General features: G+C 40.4%; 2 protein-coding genes across 9 annotated transcripts in view; both read right to left on the minus strand.

The window, feature by feature from the left end:
• Window positions 1-635: 635 nt before the first annotated feature.
• LOC109625055 (tropomyosin alpha-1 chain) lies at window positions 636-10,827 on the minus strand. Of its 6 annotated transcripts, XM_020080096.2 has the most exons (10): window positions 10,591-10,824; window positions 10,091-10,216; window positions 7,587-7,720; window positions 6,193-6,310; window positions 5,923-5,993; window positions 5,733-5,808; window positions 5,566-5,628; window positions 5,341-5,410; window positions 4,609-4,687; window positions 3,965-4,184 (listed from the first exon to the last, which is right to left on the minus strand). In XM_020080096.2, the coding sequence occupies exons 1-10, from the start codon at window positions 10,702-10,704 to the stop codon at window positions 4,181-4,183; spliced, it is 855 nt and encodes a 284-aa protein (XP_019935655.1). In that variant the 5' UTR covers window positions 10,705-10,824; the 3' UTR covers window positions 3,965-4,180. The 6 variants fall into 6 exon arrangements, with proteins under 6 accessions (XP_019935657.2, XP_019935662.2, XP_019935658.1 ...); XM_020080098.2 differs by lacking the exons at window positions 3,965-4,184; window positions 4,609-4,687 and adding an exon at window positions 636-1,335 and having other exon boundaries at window positions 10,591-10,827; XM_020080099.2 differs by lacking the exons at window positions 3,965-4,184; window positions 4,609-4,687 and adding an exon at window positions 2,212-2,822 and having other exon boundaries at window positions 10,591-10,827.
• A 4,445-nt stretch (window positions 10,828-15,272) lies between these two features.
• tln2a (talin 2a) overlaps window positions 15,273-21,411 on the minus strand; it is an 89,139-nt gene continuing 83,000 nt past the window's right edge. For all 3 annotated transcript variants that reach the window (XM_069521668.1, XM_020080054.2, XM_069521659.1), the window contains 4 exons: window positions 19,222-19,410; window positions 18,943-19,125; window positions 18,636-18,761; window positions 15,273-18,083 (listed from right to left, as the gene is read on the minus strand). In XM_069521668.1, coding sequence (XP_069377769.1) covers window positions 17,955-18,083; window positions 18,636-18,761; window positions 18,943-19,125; window positions 19,222-19,410 — 627 coding nt within the window. In that variant the 3' untranslated portion in view covers window positions 15,273-17,954. The remainder of the gene's footprint in view (window positions 18,084-18,635; window positions 18,762-18,942; window positions 19,126-19,221; window positions 19,411-21,411) is intronic.

Consider the following 21,411-nt stretch of genomic DNA (forward strand, 5'->3'; position numbering starts at 1 on the left):
TGAATTTCCTCAGTGTGTGGGTCAATAAAATTTTAGCTTATCTTAAACGAGATTGCATGAAAACTTTCAGAGGGATCATCATGAAACGATGCAGTGTGGGTTAGGGAAGAAGCCATTCAGTTTTGAAGCAGATCCGATCAGAGAGCCGATCCATGATTCCCCCCAACTTTCCTTTATCAGCTATTTTTGAACATTTGTGATTTCTCAGAATATGTATGGATTTCCACAGAACTGTTAAATGCATGTTAAGAGGATTGGTATCTATAGGTGTGTGAACTTTGGTGCAGATCCAATAAAAATAAAAAATAAATCCAGATTAGTGTATTTAAATGTAGTTTTATAAGGGGACTGTTGGGCCTTGGCGGTGGTCTGCACTCTGAGCGTCATTCTTGCATTTTACTGCCATGAATTGATGCAACAAAATGGGAAGTTGTAGATGGCACACAATGCTACATTTTAATTACAAGTGGTACTTCAGTTGTAAAGGTTTACTAGATTACTTCCATTGCTAACATACATTTTAAGTATAGACAGTTTCATATTAAAATAACCAGAGTTGCTCAACTGACGTGTAACATTTTCACATATGTCTACCTGACAGTATTGAAAAACATTTGTAATGATGCTAGACTTAGTAAATTATACTTCAACAATTTATTTATGATCTTTACATTTCCAAGATAAAATGCAAGAGACAAATCAAACATCATCAGTACCTCAAAATGAACAGAGAAGTGAGTACAGTGCAGACATTTCTCTCACTCAGCTGGAACAAAACATCCGAGCAACTATGCTAAGAATTCCTTCTTTGCTAAACTGGAAGTGCATGATGCCACTGACAGTGAATACATGTTTACAATACAGAAGAATCAAAGACAAAGAAGCAGCTTTACAAAAGTACACATAATAAAAGTCCCTTTTATGTAACCTTGGCATAACTTATGGCTTTGATCATGATGGTTATGTGCTAGATTTTCCCCCCCAAAAAGTGCAAATTCTTTAAACAAACAAATAAACCTATTAAAGACATATAATAGGTGAATTGTAAGTAACCTTTGAATACAGTGTGTGAGGGAAACAGAGGCGCTATAGAAGCTGTCTGTGCTACCTTGTGTTGAGTATGGTTCTTCAGGACAACAAGTTCAGAGGGGACATAGAAACACAACTCCTCACATTTTCTGTAGTAGTTGTATATGGGAGCCAGCCATATTCACAGCAGAGGAGGCATCGTGGGGAGGGGAACAAAGCTGGGTCAAATGTTAATCATCTCCATTAGAGTCTGATCCAGCGTCTGTTTTACCCTCAGGCCTTCTTCTTGAGCACGTGTGAGTTTATCTGTTAATATAGCATTGCATCAGTTAAACATCGGAGAACAAACAGCGCAGAGATGCACAGAATATAGCAGACAAAGCTCTGGTCCAGGTTAATAGACAGTGTTAGACTTTGGTTGGATATTGTTGCTAACTTTAAGAGTGTGAGGAATTTAAACTCTATATTTTCCCCAATAATATGTTAACATTCAATAAGCAAATACATTTCCCCAACTCAGATACCCTGAGCCAATCCCACAAACTCAACTTCCATTTTAAAATGTTATCTTTCAAGAATATTGTAAATATCAAACTCAATCTTAAGGCAAGGCTGTAGTCATGACTGCATGGGTTGAGTTTAGGACTAAATATCACCCAAGGCAAATTGTTAGTTTTCCGAAATCTGATGCTCTGATGAGCTTAAGTATTAAGTTCAAACACCCCAACCATGCAGTTTTAGAGAGAAAAAAGTAACTTCAAAAAAACAATATGAGCACCAATCTGAACACTAATAATGAGACAAAACTCGAGCAAAACTCTCTCCCTTAGCCTATTTTCACTCAAATATGTTTAACTTGGCCCTACAGTGGTTCAAGAACATGACTTCCAGCTATGAAAGACTTTGACTTCAACTGGTAGAAACAGATATTGTGATTATCTCTACATGGGTCAACGGTCAGTACTTCATCCTTACTGCTACATGCAGAATCAAACTACCTCTGCCAAAATGTTCAACTGTGTTAGTAATAGATTTGTATCAATTGAGGTTTTGTTTTAGGTGTTTATGCTCATTGAAAAATATATCTAAAGATCTACCAGGGAGAGTTTGAGTGACAACCTGTCAAGCTTTCTCTGAAATGCCTGAGAGCATCACAGGGTTCAGAACCATGTCACCAAAATCCAGTGTTGTTAAAGCAAAGCCTGCACAAAAATACTGAAAGTGCCCTGATCAAACATAATTATACTGATTAAAAATGTACTCCCACTCAAATCAAACTTGAAATAAAACCAAAATGATTGGTTGAGTTCTCCCTGTAAAGCTGAACAAATGCATTCTTAATTTTGGTTGATGCTTGATCATTTGTAATGAAAACTTTTCCTTGTTTTTTGAGGTGGGTTCTGGGATGCAGAATAAATTCTAGTCCACAAAAACATCTGCATCATCAGTCTACACCCCCCAAACAACAGCAGTAGATTTCTACTGGATTCATGCGCTACAGCCCTGACAATGATGATATATATCAAATCCATTCTATAACTGTTCATACCTGAGGGTGTCAGGTTAACCTCTGGTGTTTGATCATGCATAATGTGAAAATCCTTCCACTTCTTACTTGTTGAACGAAATGCTTGGTTTAGTTTAAGTTTTGTGTCAGAGAAACAATTGCCTATGTTCTTTTTTTCTGAAAACTTGAAGCAAATGAGAGCCCACTCCAGTTTAGGCCTCGTTTAAGGCTACTCTCAGTTCATTGGTCAGAAGGCGGTTTTTCTCAAGCTGCTTGTATAGATGGTCTTGTCAGTCAGAAAGCAAAGAAGAGAAAAGGGAAAGAGACAGAAGGCAGGTTAGTACAGACAACAAAGAGTTAGTGCTGGTGTCATGTCTTCATCATAAAACAAGTGTTAGTTTGCATTAAAGATCATAAACAAACAACAACATTAATTACTCATCCTGTTAATTCCTACAGGACAAACACGCTAAGCTGATGTCCACATTACTCAAACATAATTAAAAAAGAAAAAAGTGTTTCCACCAATAGAGTGTTACAGTGGATGCCCACTTCCAAAATCAAATCTTCCATTCATATTTTCTTGAATTTAATTTTGTTGCTTATATCATGTTGCAATATACTGTGATTTGTGTATTGTATGCAAGTCATATAGTGTATAATAACCCAGCCGATCAGAGCAGACATGATTTTCGTGATACGCAAGCTCCACCTATCAGATACGTTGCTATTACACTTTAGGATTGTGGGTAGTGTAGTACCAATTTGAGAAAAAAAAAAACACTGTTGATATCAGGGACTGCTACAAGAGCTGTTGAGCTCTATAGCCTGGAACAAGCCAACAAGTTGGTGACCAATGAATATTCCACGTTCAACGTTAAGGGTTTTTGGTGCAGGGAATCAAGCTGAGCTCGTCAACTGGAAACAAATTCCCTACATGCTCAGACACAAAATGACTGTTTGTTTAGTTGCACTGCAAAATAGCTGTTAGCTTATTTATCAAATTGCACTTCCTGTTGCTATCTTAACCACAGTTGTCACCATCTTTAAATTTAAGTCACCTACTAATGCAGCTAATCAGTGACAGAAGTACAAAAGACTGAATAAAATAACTATCAAAGCAGGTAACCGGTTCACCATGCTGTGGTGCCATAGTCTTACAAGTCAGAGGAAAAGTGAGAGGACAACAATCGTCTTTTACATGAACACTAGTTTGCAGGATTAGTTACCACCAACTATTGCAATTATACCAAGTAACGGTCCTCTCTGAGAGAAAAAGGAGCAGTGAATGGGAGAGGAGCTTCAGAGTTTATTCAAAGGCTACTCGACAAAATAAATTAAACACATTAGATAAAAATTGAAAAAAAGTAAAAGATGGGACAAATGGAAATGAAGAAACATGGCAGGAGAAAAGGGGAAGGACTGACATAGATGGAAGAATGTTTATTTTACAGAAAGTAATACGGCTCAAAAGGTCTGTATGAGATATGGACAAATGGATGATGGCAGCGACCGCCCACTGTGCAGAAGTGGTGGGGCAGTAAAGAAATACAGAGACAAAAGGAGACAGAAAGTTGGGCAGCGCTGCACAGGATGAGAGATGAGGATGTTCAACCAGCTTCTGGAGTGAAGAGTGTAAAAAATTTAGCTGTGGAAAAAAAAGGAGAACAAAAGTGTTGGAAGGAGAAACAACAGGAGGAATGGAAGATAAACGTCATGCAAAACCAAAGTAGAAAAAGGGATGCAGAAGTAAGAGATAAGTCAAAAAAAAAGATTGGGAATCTTTTGAGGATAAATTGCTATGTTGCAAGACACCAGAAGTGAAATCAAGCCAAAGAGCCAATTTATAATAATCTATAAAATCTATAAAACACATTCAGTCCACAGCCAAAACAATGGTAACAAGCAGTTAGGTTAGGGAGGATTTAAGAATTTAAAAAAATCAATGCCATCTACATTTAGCAGTAAAACTCACTGCACCCAAACATGCCACAAGAGGGAGCTATTGTACATTGGCAAAGTTGTTAGAGGGATAGATATCTAAGGCACAAAACAAGCATGTGGTGAATTACATGGAAGTCATGTCGTTGAGGGCGTGGTCCAGCTCCTCGCTGATGGCCTTGTACTTCAGTTTCTGGGCATACAGCTCATCTATTGTGTGGTGATTATTATGAGGAGGCAGCGGGGGATTTGAAATAAAATAGAAAAGACAGAGAAAAAGAATAATAACGGAGTAGTCAGAGAACAGAAGTCAAAAGGGCAACACAAATGGAGAAACTGAGTAAAAAGGAGCAGGACAGAAATAGGAAGGGTACATGGAACAGCTGCTGATGTTGTGTCAGATTCTTGAGGAGTCAGAGAGAAACTGCCTCACATGTTCCGTGACCCTGTGAAGGCCGCTCGCGACTCGTTGGCCTTGTACAGTCACTACAGCAGAATGCCAAACAGCACTGCCGTGAGAAATCATTTTGCCAACATGAACAATATCACGCTGGCCTCTGAGGATCACTGATTTGTTTCTTCTCTCAGCAGGAGAGAAGTGACAGTACAGATATTTAACCCAGGGACTCGAACATCCTGCTGATCAAATAAATAACCTCAAACTTCTGCACCGTTTATAAGAAGGAAACTTTATCCTTTGTGAGCGTTCCTTTGTGAAAATGTGTTTTAGGATATAAAGAACACTGTACGGGTTACTTTTTTGTGCCGACTGGTTGAATACAGTAAAAACCAAATTACATTTTGTGAAAAATACGAATATAAACTCTGTAAGTGCCGAAAAGGCAGGTGGATGAGATTCATACCCTCAAGGTCATCAATGGTCTTCTCAAGCTTGGCGACAGATCTCTCAGCAAACTCAGCACGGGTCTCAGCCTGAGGGAAGGGATACAGTCAAACATTAGCCATTCCCATTGAGAGGTTTACATTTACTAACCACAGCCTTAGACAACCACTAAAAAGAAATATATAGCCCGCCTACTTAAGGCCTTAAGAATTGACCAGAGAATAAAAATGCAGGATGAACTCACCTCCTTCAGCTTGTCTGTGAGCACCTTGATCTCCTCCTCGTACTTGTCCTCCTTCTGCGAGTACTGTGGTTACACACAAAGGGCAGAGTAAGTCGAATATAATCATAATGTTCTATTGTTTATACTGTGGATCATTTGCTGTGAATCGTCTCTGTCGGCCATCTTACCTTCTCTGCCTGGGCCTCCAGAGACTTCAGGTTGTTCTGCACGGTTTTCAGCTCCTCCTCCAGCTCAGAGCACTTGCTATTAATTTTAAGTTTGGTAGAAGAAGCAGCAGATAGAAAGAGAAATGTAAGAACTTTTAAACGTTGTGACTTTGGAGAAACAGATGGAGGGGAGATGGAAGGAAACGTTTACCTCTCAGACATCTCAGCACGCTCCTCTGTACGTTCCAAGTCGCTCTCAATGATCACCAACTTACGGGCCACCTAAAGTCACAACATGCAAAGTTTAGTCGCACACTAGTTCTACACATTCATGCACAATCAGAAAGGATTCAATTCTTTGATGTATTGTGACTCTGCAGCAACAATATTCATCTGACAGTAGACAGCCACTGATGTCAGCTGTGACATTCAAGTGAAAGCATGCAGCACTAAGTTCACCGTGAACAGCTGAGACACTTGCCTCCTCGTATTTGCGGTCAGCCTCCTCAGCAATGTGTTTGGCCTCCTTCAGCTGGATCTCCTGCAGCTCCATCTTCTCCTCGTCCTTCATTGCCCTGTTCTCAATAACCTTCATGCCTCTGAGGGAAAGAAAAAGCTCGGCAGGTAAGCACAACAGCAGGCCAGCATGAAGTGGTTTGTCTGTGAAAGTGTATATCTTTCAGTTCACAGGGGAGCATGTCTCCTTGATTTAGGCAACAAGTGTGACCGGAACATCCAATTGTCGAACTAAGACATCTGAGTTTTCCTCAAAATACTACAAGTGTACCACCTCTTCTACTATTGGTCTTGAGTTTTACTGCATCAGTAATGAAGACATTTGGATACCAATAATTCTAACAAGGGAAAAATAAATAATTTAGTCCTGCCATTATGCTGAAAATCATTAACTGCTTTTCTGTTGTTTAAGTACATACATACAATATAACTTCCAGCCACTTGTTGCAGGGCTTAGCCAAATGTTAATGGAGTAGCTCAACAAAAACATGTATTAAATGAAATCTATGATCTTTAAAATTCCAAATAAGCAGAATTATGCATTTTAGTGCTAGATTCATAAAATATGTTTCCTCATTTGTCTTGAATGGGATTCAGAGCCAACATGACCACAGTGCTCCAACAAGTTTGCAGCAGCATGGGACCAGAAACTCAAAGGAGACCTATAGTGCTCATTTCCTCCATAATTTTATTCCGGCACTCTGCTACAGTAACTCTGTATGAGTCACAGTTTGAAAACAGTTGTGCAGCCTTAGAGTGAAACAGGAGAAGAGACCTCTTCTTTCTTTTGATTGGCCAAATCCATCACACTCTGAGTGTTGCGGTTCTAAATGCAAACTAAGTAACTAAAAACAAGTAGCAGTGTATAATTGATTGGAAATTGCAACTATATTATATATATGTGCGCATTCATACATGTTTGAGCCCGAAACTGATCTGAAGTATGAGAGTGGACAAAGAGAGATTTCAGATTGACGTCTGTTTGGTAAATGTTATTGCCACCATCAGCCAATTTAATCAAGTTTGGGAAGAGGGGGAAAAAAGTTAAAACCCATCAGTCAGTAGTCTGATGTTGAAGCATTTGTCAAAGAGGGATTGGTTTTATATGCATTATTGATTTAAATGTCTTAATTTGGAAATCTGACACATCAATATGTAGTGTATATGATAGACAAAAAGTAAAAGCATAATAGGTCCATTTAAGTATGGTGGGTGATTTAGGACAGGCTTTCCTTCAGTTAAGCTGAGATGATGCAGAGCTAAAAACATTTGGCTCAGTGCACACGCTGTGAGAATGGCATGTGAGTGCAGTGTGTTGATCCAGTGGGTGGTCTGTCTCTGCAGGTGCGAGATACCCACCTCTCACTCTCATCAGCAGCCTTCTCAGCCTCCTCCAGCTTGGTCAGAGCTGTGGCCAGACGCTCCTGAGCACGGTCCAACTCCTCCTCAACCAGCTGGATACGTCTGTTCAGGGAGGCTACATCACCCTCAGCCTGTGGAAAGAGCACAACACCACAATCATGAGTCAAGCTTCCCCTGAACATGTTTGAGTTGCAGCCGCAGACTTAAGGTACAGTGTGTAGAATTTAGTGATATCGGGTGTTGAAGTTGCAGCTGAACACCCCTCACCTCCCCCTCCCCTTTCAAACATGAAAAAGAAACTGTGGCCTCTGTAGAGAGGGTCCCATCCATGTAAATGTAAAGTATTTAAATATAAAGGGCCTTTTCTAGGGTAAAGAAAACTACAATTCATACAATTTAGATGAAACTAACTAGTGAAAACATCATGAGGATTATTCTACATTACATTTCTGCCAATAGATCCCTTTCAAATAAATCTTACACACTGGACCTTTAAAACCTCCCAGCCTCTCTGCAGCCTGTCTGCAGAGGGGCTGGGCTGGGTCAGGGTCCACCTGCAGGGAGGGGTGCAGGCTCACAGGGTTTGCATTGTGCATGAAAATGTTAGGCTAATTCCGCCTCCCTTCATCTTCCCCATTCAAAACTTCAATTTCCTGTCTCACAGTGATTTACTCATCTCTGTCCCGAAAACAAATGAGCGACATGGCTGTACTTTACGGAGGGGAGACAATAGCAGCTCCTTTGAGATCCCACCAGCTAAATCCCTGCATGAAGAGCTGTGGTGCTGCTGGGGCGTTAGCATGGTGGTCACAGGGCGGGTGGTGAGTTCGGGTGGAGCCCTTCTTTCCTCATCTCTCCTAACTCCATCCTTCCCTCCTCGGCACACCCTGCAGCGGGGCCGACTTCCAACATGTCTACCTGGTACCTGACTGCACACCCGGTGGCTGTCTGGGCCCGGCAGCCACGCTTTTTGACCAGATTTGCGCCTAATGCCGCCGGCAGCCTGCGGTCTAATTGCCTTAAATCATTAGCAGCAGCTTACTGCCTCCCTCGCGGTCCTCTCCTGGTTCACTTCCCGCTGCAGCAGCGCGACTCGCTCCTCCGCCACATCGGCCTGCTCCTGCAGCGACTTGATTTTCTTCTTCACGGCTTCCAGGGAGCTCCCACCGGCCATGTTTACCTCGCTCTTCCCTGCTGTCGCTGCTGTATCTGGGCTAAGCTAGTGTGGTCCCCCCGCTGTCTCCGTGTCTGCGGGCTCGCTCACGCACACTCACGCACACTCTCGGAGGATGCGGCGCGTTTGATCCCTGCCCCCACCGCCTTTAATCAACGGCTGATGAGGATTGGGACGTGCCATCGGTCCCGGAAGTACCTGATTTTTACACGCACACAAAAACGTTCGTTCAGTGAAGACGAAAGTAAACAAACTGCATCAATGTCGTCTGTGGTTTCAAATGAATTCAGTGTCGTGCATTCGTACTTTTAGTCTGTTTTACAACAGTTTCATTCATGATGTGTTAGGAGCGCATCCCCTGCTGCTGCAGTGAGCTCACCCTATCACAGACTGAGCACAGACATCAGATACAGACACTGACTAACTAACTAACGTACTGACTGACTAACTGACTCATTTATATCAAGAGTCAAGTTAATAAAGCAAATGACTTATTATAATTATTATTGTAAGTTTGAATTATTATCAGTATTATAGGTTTTATTATTAGTATTAATAGTTGTTATTTTGACCCCCTGCAATAAGTGGCATAGATAATGGATGGATGATGATGATAATGATTGTTACTAGTATTATTATTAGTTGTATTATCCTAAATAAATGTATTTAATGCCAACAACACTGCTTTCTGCAGATATATTATTATCAACAACCACATTGCATCCCTAAAGTGCATTTTTATGGCCTCCTTATTGGCTCAATGCAACTTTATCATGCCCTATTTTATTCAACAAGACACTCTTGTACTTAATATTTATTTACTCACAATAATGTGTGTTAAGCCTCAATTAAATCCTAAAAAATGCAGGTTGGTTGAAATGAGTGTCACATTAAGAGCAGCCTATAAACCTGTAATGTCATTGTGGTCAGACATATGTGCAGAAAGTCAACTGAAGCCAGCATCAGCACAAATTTGTCAGGGATTGCACAGGGCAAAATATGCTCATAAAACGTCCGACTGAAACTCTACACTGGTCCTCAGATTCATCCAAAGGGTTGTGGAATGCACTGGTAGGCCCCAGAGCTGTGACCTTACCATATACAGAACAAGAGCTATATTTAACTATCCATATATTCATCCTATACTGACCCAGGGCCTCCTATATGATTGATTATTGCATAACTTCATTGTTAGAGTCAATCTGTATGGAGGCTGGTAATCTCAGTTTCCTGGGGGGAGGCCAGAGGGGTGGCTCTGGGTCAAAGCATTATTGTCGCCCTACAGGGGCTTCTCCACCAATCTGTGGTGCCATCAACACAAACTCACATCTGTGGCTTTCTTCTCAGCGAGCTCCAGTTTCTCCTGGGCATCCTTGAGGGCTTCAGAGTACTTGTCCAGCTCATCCTCAGTTGACTTCAGCTTCTTCTGCAGTGCCACCAGGTCATCCTCAAGCTGGGACACAGAGGAACAAGAAGAGATTTACTTCAAACATCATTATAATTGATCATTTTCAATCACAACACCAATTAACCAATTACAAAAGCACTCAGGCTAATACAATAGGCATAACATTAGATATCTTAGCTAAATCGTGCCTAATACAATAGCAGATTAGGCAATCGGTTTTACAACATGCACGCAGTACAAAAAATTCTAAATGATATGTTATATGTATATTGTGTTCTTCAAAGTTAATCAAATTCTTTGACGACAAATATTAATGCTCAGTGAAAGGACACCATATGCAGGAACCACGCAGAGTTAAAGCGCACTGTGCCATTGGCCCCAGTGCGTAAAAGAGTACAGGTTCCACAGTGGATGCCGACCTGTTTGCTCCTGTCCTCAGCTGCCTTCTTGTCCGACTCGGCCTGCTCAGCTCTGTCCATGGCATTTTCCTTGTCGAGCTTGAGCATCTGCATCTTCTTCTTGATGGCATCCATGGCTGCTCAGTGTCGGGGGTGTCCGCGCACAACCAAAAAGAAAAAAAAGAAACTGAATGAGAGGCTCGGAGCGTTTGAACCACACTGAACGCCAAGCTGGAGTGCGAGCTCGCGCAGGATGTAGTGAGTCAAATATGTTTTGGCTGGGCAGTTACTGGACACCCAATACTTTTTTGGAAGCAGCAAGCAGCTGCTTGCCAACGTGGGATCTTTCTTTTTTATGACTCTCCTCGCTGATTCGCTCTTGCGAGACATTTGACAACTTCTGTGACTATACATAGGGCATAGACGTCAGGTGGTCACTCCTCCCCTCACACCAAGACGTCCACTCCCTTTTCTAACACCATTCAAGTGACAGGCAGGAAATGTCAAGACTCAGGGAAGACTATACCCCAGAATCCAAGTGTGAACATGAGACACAGTTTGGCCAGTGTCTTATAACTATTTTATACTCTTTCATGTTTGGTGCCAAAATACAGGATTTTAGACCTGTATGTCTCATCATACATTCACAACAACAGGATTTCAGCAGATTGTTACCAGACTGAATTGTCACAGCACCTTTACGTATGAACGCTATTCATACAAAACAAATCTATCTGATGGATAAGCTGGATAAGCCCCCCGTGAAAGTTCTTCTCCCTCTGGGGTGTCATATTAGCCAGTTTGTCTTCCAGGGATCATCCCTCACAGCATAGTTCAACATCCGAGCAGCAATCAGATATGTGGAGGTATATCATCAAGCTTGTTCAACTCCTCTCTCAGTTAATACATGCCTGAGAGTTATATCTCCAGTGGGCAACAGTGGACATAGTGGCCTGCACACGCAGTGAAAGTTAGAGAGGCTTTGGCATTTCAACGGCCCCTCGCTGCGCCTCTGTGATAGTTCACAGGCCCACTGGCACAGACGCAGCTGTCACACACAAGCAGTGGTCAGGACTGGTGGACGGCTGAGTAATAATAGTTTACAGTCCACTGTAGCCTGTACAGTAACTGATTTAGTTGGGAAAGTTAGACCTCGAGAAGAGTTATCAAATATAAGTTTAAGGGGGGAAATAATGGGTGATCTCATGATGTTAAATATGTTTTACTTAGATACACCACTGTTATGAAATATCATATGAACAGCCCTCTCTTTTTGTCCATTAGGTATAACAACCCACACCATTTGTCCTGTTAAGATGCCTTTAGATTTTTGCATCCTCCTGTTTTAGTACCTCACTCTTCTGCTTGTGTTTTGTTAAGTGTATATTTTGGGATCTTACTATGTAGAAAAGCACCTGTTGGACTCTGTCTGTGGCCCTTTACAGCTACTCCCGCCCTCTCCAAGCTTTAGAAAAGGGACATTGGTTTTCTTTCAAATCAGATAGTTCACTATTTTGGCTACTTTGTGAAAGAAATTGTTGTTTTAGAAACACAGGCTATGTGACCTTTTAAACCTATAGCACTTCACTTTTTCCTTATTCTTTGAGTAGTGACTTATCACACATACATCTGTGGCTGAAGAAGAAACTGAATAATTCAATAAATTGCTTTCACTTTAACAGTTTTAAATTTTGTAATGTCTACTTTAGTAAAACCAATGATCCCTGTTTTTCCCCATGTTTCATATTGTTATATTGCTCCTCTGTGGTGGTCCAGCCTGATACCCTTGGCGTGGAGCTTTTTTTAAAGCCGTCAGCTGTCACCGTGTTGTCACCCCACCATGTGTTTTGTGGACTGTTTAGTAGCAAGCCAGACATTCCGCTCATACACAGAGATCAGAAAGGCTCATGGCGCAATCCATGTCACCCTAGCACCCTGGATAGATAGAGAGACGGACATCACCACTCTGTACCTGTCCAACAATTAATGATTTACCTGGACGGCCTCAGGGGTTTGTGGAAGTAGCATTACAGTTACAATGTGAATTTTCTATGTTTCGTTCTTGGACCAGAATGCATGGGCAAGATTCTATTGCAGCACACAGAATTGTTCTCATGATTCTTTGGATTTTTACCCTTACATTACATTATCAACACTACTGCAGCAGAAATCTAAACTTTTTTTTTACAGATGTCTTTTACTGATCATTTCCATTTCCATGGCCTGTGGAGTTTAAAGGTCTTTGAAATTTGATTTCAGTGTGTGATCATTATTAACGTTATTAACACACTGATTTGACATTGTAGATAATTTATACATTTAAACACAGAGTCTTTGTTTCATCAACATTACGTATAATAATCGAACCTCAGTGTTAGACCACAAATAAAAGCTGGTATAGACGTGTTGAGGCAGCTGAGTGTGTAATGTGAGAACAGTGATGTGGTGATTTCATTGTTAATGTAGAGCCTGGAATCTCTCACTTCCAGCTCAACTATTGAAAGAATGGAGGAGGACCAATGTTAGTGTAGTACCCAATCCTCCTGAGATTCAAAACAAATGAAGCTTATGATAGGGTTTAGACGTACAGAGCTCATGTGTGAGGTCATGTAACAACATCAGTGTGATGAGTGTTAGCCGCTGTGCACAGGGCTTGTTCCAGTATCACTGCTGTGTCTTTTTCTGTCTGTGGAGTAACACAGCAACAACCACCTGATAATAATAATACTTTATTTATGGAGCACCATCCACAATGCAGTTACAAAGTGCTCTACAAATTAAACATGAAAAAATTGAAAGCAAACAATATAAGCAATTTAAAGATCACAGAGCATTAAAGCAAAAATACAAGTAAAAATGTTAATGATAACAAAATAAAATAAAACACATGGTAAGGTCAGAACTAGTCTAAAAAATTATAAATATTGAAAGTAAACGTTGACTGCAGGTCCTGATGTGATGCAGATCCTTTGAATCAAAGTCGAATGTGACTATATGTAAAAGAAAAAAATCTTTAAAATCCTCTTTTTTATGTAAACATTTTTAAGAGAGAAACAAAGAGTAATCTTATCTTGTCTTTAAATGTTTAAGTGACGTCAGAAGATTTTTACCTCACTGCGTAGTTTGCTGCTGTCATCCTATACTCGCTTTCTCCCTTTTCTTATGATTGAGGATATAAAAGTAATGGATGAGCTATCCTCTATCAGCTGCTTGTCCACATTAAATTCAATGCCCTCATCCTTTCTCAAGGTTCTCGCTGTGTGTCCCCCCCTCCACCCTGAGCCAAGCATCTGTAACAGGGCCTTGTTACAAGTCAGGAAAATGTCTCACAGTCACTGAGTTCTAGATTTCTGTCACATATAAGAAAGGTACGTTGTTGTAGCAGCGTTAAAAACGTTCTCCATGATAAAATGTCAGGAAATGGGTTCCAGGTTTAAAAGCAGCTCTTGGAGCAGCTGTGCCACTGTAATTGACATTGCCTCCACAGATTTTAGCGCTGGACAAATTTAGCACAGTTCTCAGTTCTGAGACTGGACTCAGTATAGCTTCAGGTTCAGTGCTGACTCAGAAATACCTTCTCGTCCCTACACTAAACTGACCCTGTTCACTTGCCAGGACTCACCTCTCTGTTATTCACTGGGGCTGGAGAAGTCGTAGTGGTTCTGCAGTGTCCTTGTCCTTGCTGCTGATGAAACACGGTGGGAAGTCCTCACGGACTGGGACGAGGAACCAAATGTTCCATGTTTTATTTATTCAGTAAAATTTTCAGTTTTATTTACCTAAACAAAGCTCTACATGTTGTTTCTGAGCAGTTTCTAAACTGACAGGAGTAAAAGTTTATATAAATGTGGTTATCAAACCTCAGTACATTTTGAAATTGTTTTAAATGTTGAATCAGAATTTTAGTCTTGATCAACAATCTGTGAAAACGGTTTCACTTTTGACCGTAACTCATGTTCTACTTTTTAACACTGATGTATTGAGACTAATATAGTTTGTTATATAATGAAAAATAGGTCAAGGAGAGGTTTCTAATTTCAAATGTGAGTATTATCTTGAGGTGCTAAATGTGAGGAGGGTATACCAGGTCTCCACAGCCATCATTTTTTTCTGTTCTTCTGGATGAACAGTGTAGCATAAAACATATAAAACACATCAAAATATAAACACAGGACAGAGCTATATGGGTTTAAAAGGTATTTTTAAAGGTATACATAGTATATGCAGTGGTTAATAAATAGTATATTACTATAATATGATAGTATCTTGATATTATATGATTGTCATAAATAGTATATTAGTATAACATGATAACAGAATGTGAGGATGATATTTATAAATCAAATGCTTGTTTCAAAACATGAACAATCTAAAGCTCAACTCATTTTTATCCTTTTGGCAATTTAAATTCCTAATCACACCAGATTTTGCCTGCAGCCATTCTTGTTTTATTTGATTCATTTGCGTTAATTAATTAATTTGCTTTAAATGAAATTGTTTGTACTGTACTTATTCCTCAGGCTTTTACTTTTGCTCTCGCTAATATTTAAAATATTTTTTTTGTTTATTGATTGTACTTGGCTGTATTATGAATGAGGTCTCTACCACATTGTATTTCCGAGTTCAAGTAAAGATTCACTGAAAAAATGAATGAACAAACTTTTCTGCAAAAGAAATAACCACAAGAAGAAATTCCGACACACTTCTTTCCATCGAAATGCTTTATTTTTCAGTGAATACAAAAAATAGTTTTATTGAGGCCGGATAAATATCTTTATCGTTATCACTTATCTTAATCATCTTAACTTCATAGCTGTATTTCTGTTGAGAGGAAACATACAGAACACTTCAAATACTCCACATCATCGAAATGTGCCACAACATGATCTTAATGGTGACACTTATATCGAAATATTCTTATGACATTTATCTTTCAAATAGGCTTGAAAGCACAAAGGGGGAAAAAAAGCCCATCCAAAAAACTTTATAACGTACAATAAAGCAGTCGACAGACCTGAGAGTGACAGTCTGCCATAGTTTAGAAGCACTGTGGTACATGCCCATGGAATCCAGTACAAAAAATGTGTGCATATATATATTTATACATATAATATACATACTGATGGTGCACATTTTTTGACTGGTTGACAGTTCCTCTGTCGTCCCCCAAAGGCTTTACATGCGGCAGAGAGAAGAGAGAGATAAAGGGGATGCAGTTGGTTCAGCACTTTAAGAGGAACAGTACAATAACAAAAGGGGACAACAAATTTTAGAAAACCCACAAACATAAAGCTGCATTCCCAAAACAAACAGCTCATCCTGGACCTTCTATTGACCGATGAGGTGAAGCCGCCCGCTCAGAGCGGAGCGGACACTGTATGAGCTTTGGACTAAGGCACTAATCATAAAACTCTACGGACTGGACTGATGAGTAGTGAATACCCCCCCCCACTCCAACACACACGAAACACAATGCCACCTGTGAATTCAACCTGCTCACCGTGGTAAGATGCCTCTGCATGGACATCATGATTGCTCAGTGCATCCTTAAAAAGTTTATCTCTGTCGCTGTATAAACAAAGTGAGATGCAACTGAAGATCAAAGCCATGCAGTTTCACAGCAGGACCGAATCTTCACAATACAATATACTGTCCTTTAATATTGAAAAAACACAGTCCATATATAGTAAGACGAGGGAAACCAAACACACTACAATCAAACTCGGTAAACAAAAAAGGTTCTTCTATTGCAGCGAGTAGTAGCTGTAGTAAAAGTCACACAAAGCACCTTTAGATTGGACAAAAACAAGAAAAGGTTAACTTCAGCGATTAGTGTTGTAGTCACTTAACTTTCAGGTCACTCAGTTTAAGCTCAATTCTTACAAGAGATATTCGCTTATTGCAAATTTTATGTTCAAATTTTGAATTTAACTGGCAGTGATCTAGTATTGCTAGGGGAACAAAAATGAAACTATAATAATTCCCTATCAATGGGAGAGAAAATAAAAGGAGGGACGTTTTTCTGCTGGGCGTCGTCATCAGACAAAGCACATGACGCATAGAAGAAGCACGGCAACTGATTCAAGAGGTCTGAGGTATTTACAGCTATCCTTCATATGCAGGATGTTGTAGCAGATTACGCCAAACACAATCTTAAAAGTAAAGTAGGCTCTGAGTTACTCGATATCCTCTCCTATATTATTACTTTAAGTTTGCAAGGTGTAAAGGAAGCCGATAGCGCCCCCTTCAGCACCACCCATGTTATTGCATCATGATCAAATTCTGTTTATACTGTGTGGACGTCTCAATACCTGGCATGATGAGGAATTAAAAAATATATGTTATATTAGGGAATATTCGATGACAGAGGCCACCACAGGCTCTTTGTGAGGTGGTAAATAAATTAGATTATCTCTGAGCCCTCTCTGCTAAAAAATACTCAAGAGTAATACATATTCCTTCTATGGTAACAATTCATCCAGTGTGGAAAAGCTTTCACTTAGAAACACAATTCTCCTTGAGTCTCAGTGGCCGCACAAGATGACTCCTATATTCAGGGGCACCGACGAAAACATGAAGAATTTGTTGTTTCTTTAAAAAAAAAAAAAAGAAGACATTCTGCATGTAGAGCCCATTAATATCAATACCAGCTTTTAAAAAGTTAAGAGAGAAAGATGCTTTTACAAGTGTTTAAAGGAAAACTCCAACAAACAACTCTCCATGATTGAAATTTACAGTATGATCCAAATGACACCAATGAGCAACTCCTACCTTCCTTCATATTCAGGTTAATGACCACAGAATTACTGTCAACACACACCAAGGTCACGTGGTTACAACAGATATTAAGGTGCTGAATTTGAGCATAAAAGGCCAACATTCATAAAACATCAGCGTACCGAGGTGAAATCTATTTGCTCTGCGCGTGGCTTTGCAGTCATACCACTGTGTACGACATGAGCGGCGATACAATCAATTCATCATCTTAAAAAGTTTATGAGCAGGAGCTGAAAATGTGTAGATCGCAGTAAAGAAAGTGTAGCTTATGGACAAACATGAGAGTGTATGAGCTTTGTCCTCAGCAGTCACATTCTGGTTCAGATTACATCAGTCATAGAGGTTATGTTATACATGAGGCAGTTCTTCAGGCAAATCACCACATCATCATCTTTATGTTGTTTTTCAGAAAGTAGTCAGTTCCCCACAGTAGTCTCTAAAAGGTGACTTTATAGGATCTTACTGTTGTGCTGTGTGGACTTAAAACGTAACCCTGAAGTCGCTGTAGGCCACATACCTGTCCAAGTGTGCCGTGAACAGAACACAAATGTACACATGGACATGTGTGCTCTTCAAGTGTACGCGGCAATGACGCCGAGGTTGAGTCATTAGTTGTTGTCCTCTCGTAGTTCGCTGGGCAGGAACTTGTACTGCTGCTGTCTGATCTGAGCCAGTTTCTTCCTGGCTTCTTCCAGTTCCCTCTCCTTCCTCAGCATCTCCTCCTGGGCCGCAATGATCTGGACACACAGACAAAATACTTTTTTTTTATATAAAGCATTTAACAATTTATACAGCAGGTACCTATAGACATTTTACTGTGTATTTTGTGGTTTTAGTCATTTTTTACCTCCACCAAGGAGGATATGTTTTCACCCGTCTGTTTGTTGGAAAATTTAAGAGCAGATCTGGATCAATGGTTGGACCAAGTTTTTTTCCCTCTCTTAAAGGTTCAGTGTGTAAGAATTAGGTGAATGGGATCAATTGGCAGAGATTTAATATAAAATAATCCTAGTAGGGTTTTCACTTGTGTGTTTCATTCTTCTTTACCCTAGAATTGACCCTTTATATTTAAATACTTTACACCTACATTGGGAGCAGGTCCTCTCAGCAGAGGCTGCCATATTTTTTACAGTAGTCCAGACTGGACAAACTAAACCTTTTGAGTTTTTATACAACTGCAGGCTGCCACAGGTTCTCTTTCATGTTTGGAAGTGGAGGGTGAGGCAACTTATAAAAGACAAGAGAAGTTTATGATAACGTTTAGTCCTAATCCTACTCGACATTCTTACCTGTGCTATTCCACCCACGAACTTTGTCTTGACCACCACATTGTCTTCATCTGCTTTGTCAAATGCTGCCTTCTGAGCAGCCCGCACCAAGTTGTCTGATGCTTTCTTCACAGCGTTTCCAGCAATCTGTGTGAGGAAGAGATCCAATCACAACAACAGCAAAAAGCAGCATGAAAATTCTAAGCAGATCTTAGAGGATTATTATAGAGGTTGTGCAGCCACGTCTACAACTGCTGTAGTAAATTCTAGTAAGTATGAGCATTGCTACACTGGATTTGGTCTTTTTTGAAACATGACTAAACTGTACCTGCAGTCTCCTCATGGCCTCCGAGTCCTGGTCAGCCTTCACCTTACAGGCCACCAGCAGCTGAGCCGTGGACGCCGCCACCTGCTTGGCTGAAGAGATGAGCTTTTCCTCGCTGGCGTGACCCTGCACCGAGGCGTTGGCTGCCTCACACAGGTTGCTGGTCGCTGCTGCTACCATACGTGCCTGATGGAGAAAATTAGTGTGTAAGTGTATTTGAATGATTTTGTTTGTTTGTGTGTCTCAGACTGAAACCTGCATTAGACAATCCTTTATACTCACTGCAGAGATGAGGCCCTGCGACCACTGCCCGTCGTCCACAGCATTAGCAGGGATCAAGCCCACTTTGCCCTGAGCCACCAGCTCTCTCTGAGCAGCAGAGGCTGATTTGACCAAAGCGCTGGTGGCTGCAGCAATGGACTTGGCTGCCTCCAGGATCTGCTCCTCAAAGTTCAACGTCTCATCCGCTAGCTGAGGGGAGAGAAGACAGAATAGGGTCTTTCACTTGGCTTAAACTTGTATTTAAAGTAATAAATCAAATTAAATCATAAGTTATACAATAAATGTAACCACAGTCCCACAGACATACTTAATTATTTCTTAACTACGAAGGTTTAAAAAAAAAAAAATCCACCAGAGAAACAAAAAGAGATAAGATAAGTTTACCTCACACAACCAGAAACTAAGTATCTTACTGATAAGAAGCTACATGCACATCCAGTAATGCACATTCAATCATAGTCACGTCAACGTATTGACACACGCACGCACGCACGCACGCACACACACACACAGACACACACGCACACACGCTTTCAAACACAAACACATTCACTCCACAAGTCTGTAGACAGAGCGGGACACTGTAGGAATATGTTTGATATATAGTTGGGACTGAATAACAACCTAATATATCAAACATATCAGACAGAGCCCTGCAGAGAAGGCCTCCGGTGGTGGGGGGCAGGCAAGGGAGGGAAGGAGGGAGGGAGGCAGGGAGAGAGGGGAGGAGAGGGGGGTTAACTGGGAAACCAGAGGACATATACTGGGACAGGAGCTACAACTGGCACAGATAGCTGCATGATCGTAGGACGAGTCTGCTACAATGATGAAAATCAGGAGGTAACACGTTGATGGACATGGACACCTAATGAACTGGGTTAAAATATGGATGACTGAGGTTCTGTTCATACCTGGTATCAACATCCATCCGAGAGATCTGATCACAGGGGCACAGCTCTATGTTCCTCTTTTTACACTTGATATTAAAATGTGTCTCCTCCTGTCACCACTTGTGATCGGATCCCACTTGCTCTATATGCAAATATTCATGTTTTACATTTGTGTTCAAGAGGACCATCTGATGTTTTAACCCAGTCGGATATCCAAATGATCTACAGATGTGTCCGATGACCCACAGAGAGTGGGGTCAAGAGGGGCTGCACACATCCATCAAGATTTTCCTCATTTGAAAACAGGCATAGAAATGATTAGGTGGTGGAAAGTGTTGATATTGTGGCGGTACCACAAACAAATCAACATATGGACACTGAGAGGCATAAAGATATGTTTGATTTATTGTGAAACTGTCGGAGGACGTCAGCGTCAGTGGCCACATGCCTCTCAGACCGACTGATCAGATCTCAAGATGCAGATCTGATCTTAGAGCTGAACACTTGTGATTGGATAGCTCAGGACGGATGTTAATACCAAGACTAACTGAGGTCTGAGACTCTGGTGAGATCTTAAAGTGAGGACAAAGATTATTAGATGGAAATATGTTAACAGGAAGGAGACGGCACGAGACACAGAGCGACTTCTCAGGGATTTCGTTATTGTTAGCACTAACCAAATCTTAACACTGAAATATTCATATAAACTATAAAAAACCACATAGATGTTTACACACAGTCACAGGACATCAATACTGGTTTAAAGAAAAAAGAAAAAAGGCTTGGCTCCCAAAGAAAGGGTCAACTAGACATTTATCCTGTGTTCACCTGATAGTTCATGTTTAAACGGCTGCTGTGAAAAACAATTATACAGTACTGTATATACAGTACAGTCTAAAGCCATGTGGGCAAAATGTTATCCAAAAAGCAGCCGGACTAATTGCTGTCACAAAGAAAGGCTCATCATTTGAAGTGTAAATGTAATATTTAATCTATCAGCCACAGCCATTGCAAGTAATTTGTATTTTTTTAATACAATTGACAAATTTTACTGATTTTCCTCAGAAAACCGTTGAATGCAGGACTTCTATTTGTCCTGATGTACTTTTTTCAATTTTTGTAATGGTACTTGTATCTACTAGTCCCAACAGAAAGAAACTACTAACCTAGAACACACGTACATAAAGCAGTAAGGATTGGTAAGTATATGTGGGTGGAGAATAGAATATACAGTACTGATATTCACTAATAAATATCATTTTTTAAAACTCAGTAATTAAATTATAACCATATAAAACTA

Source organism: Paralichthys olivaceus, chromosome 1 (assembly GCF_024713975.1).
Source record: "Paralichthys olivaceus isolate ysfri-2021 chromosome 1, ASM2471397v2, whole genome shotgun sequence".
NCBI lineage: Eukaryota > Metazoa > Chordata > Actinopteri > Pleuronectiformes > Paralichthyidae > Paralichthys > Paralichthys olivaceus.

Bases quoted from the DNA above. Each gene is read 5' to 3' on its own strand.
- LOC109625055 (XM_020080098.2), bottom strand. From the start codon at position 10,704: ATGGATGCCATCAAGAAGAAGATGCAGATGCTCAAGCTCGACAAGGAA. The intron at 5,629-5,732 runs GTAAGATGGCCG...GTGTAACCACAG, and splicing joins TGGAGGCCCAGGCAGAGAAG to TACTCGCAGAAGGAGGACAA. The intron at 1,336-5,340 runs GTATGAATCTCA...CTATATTAACAG, and splicing joins GACCATTGATGACCTTGAGG to ATAAACTCACACGTGCTCAA.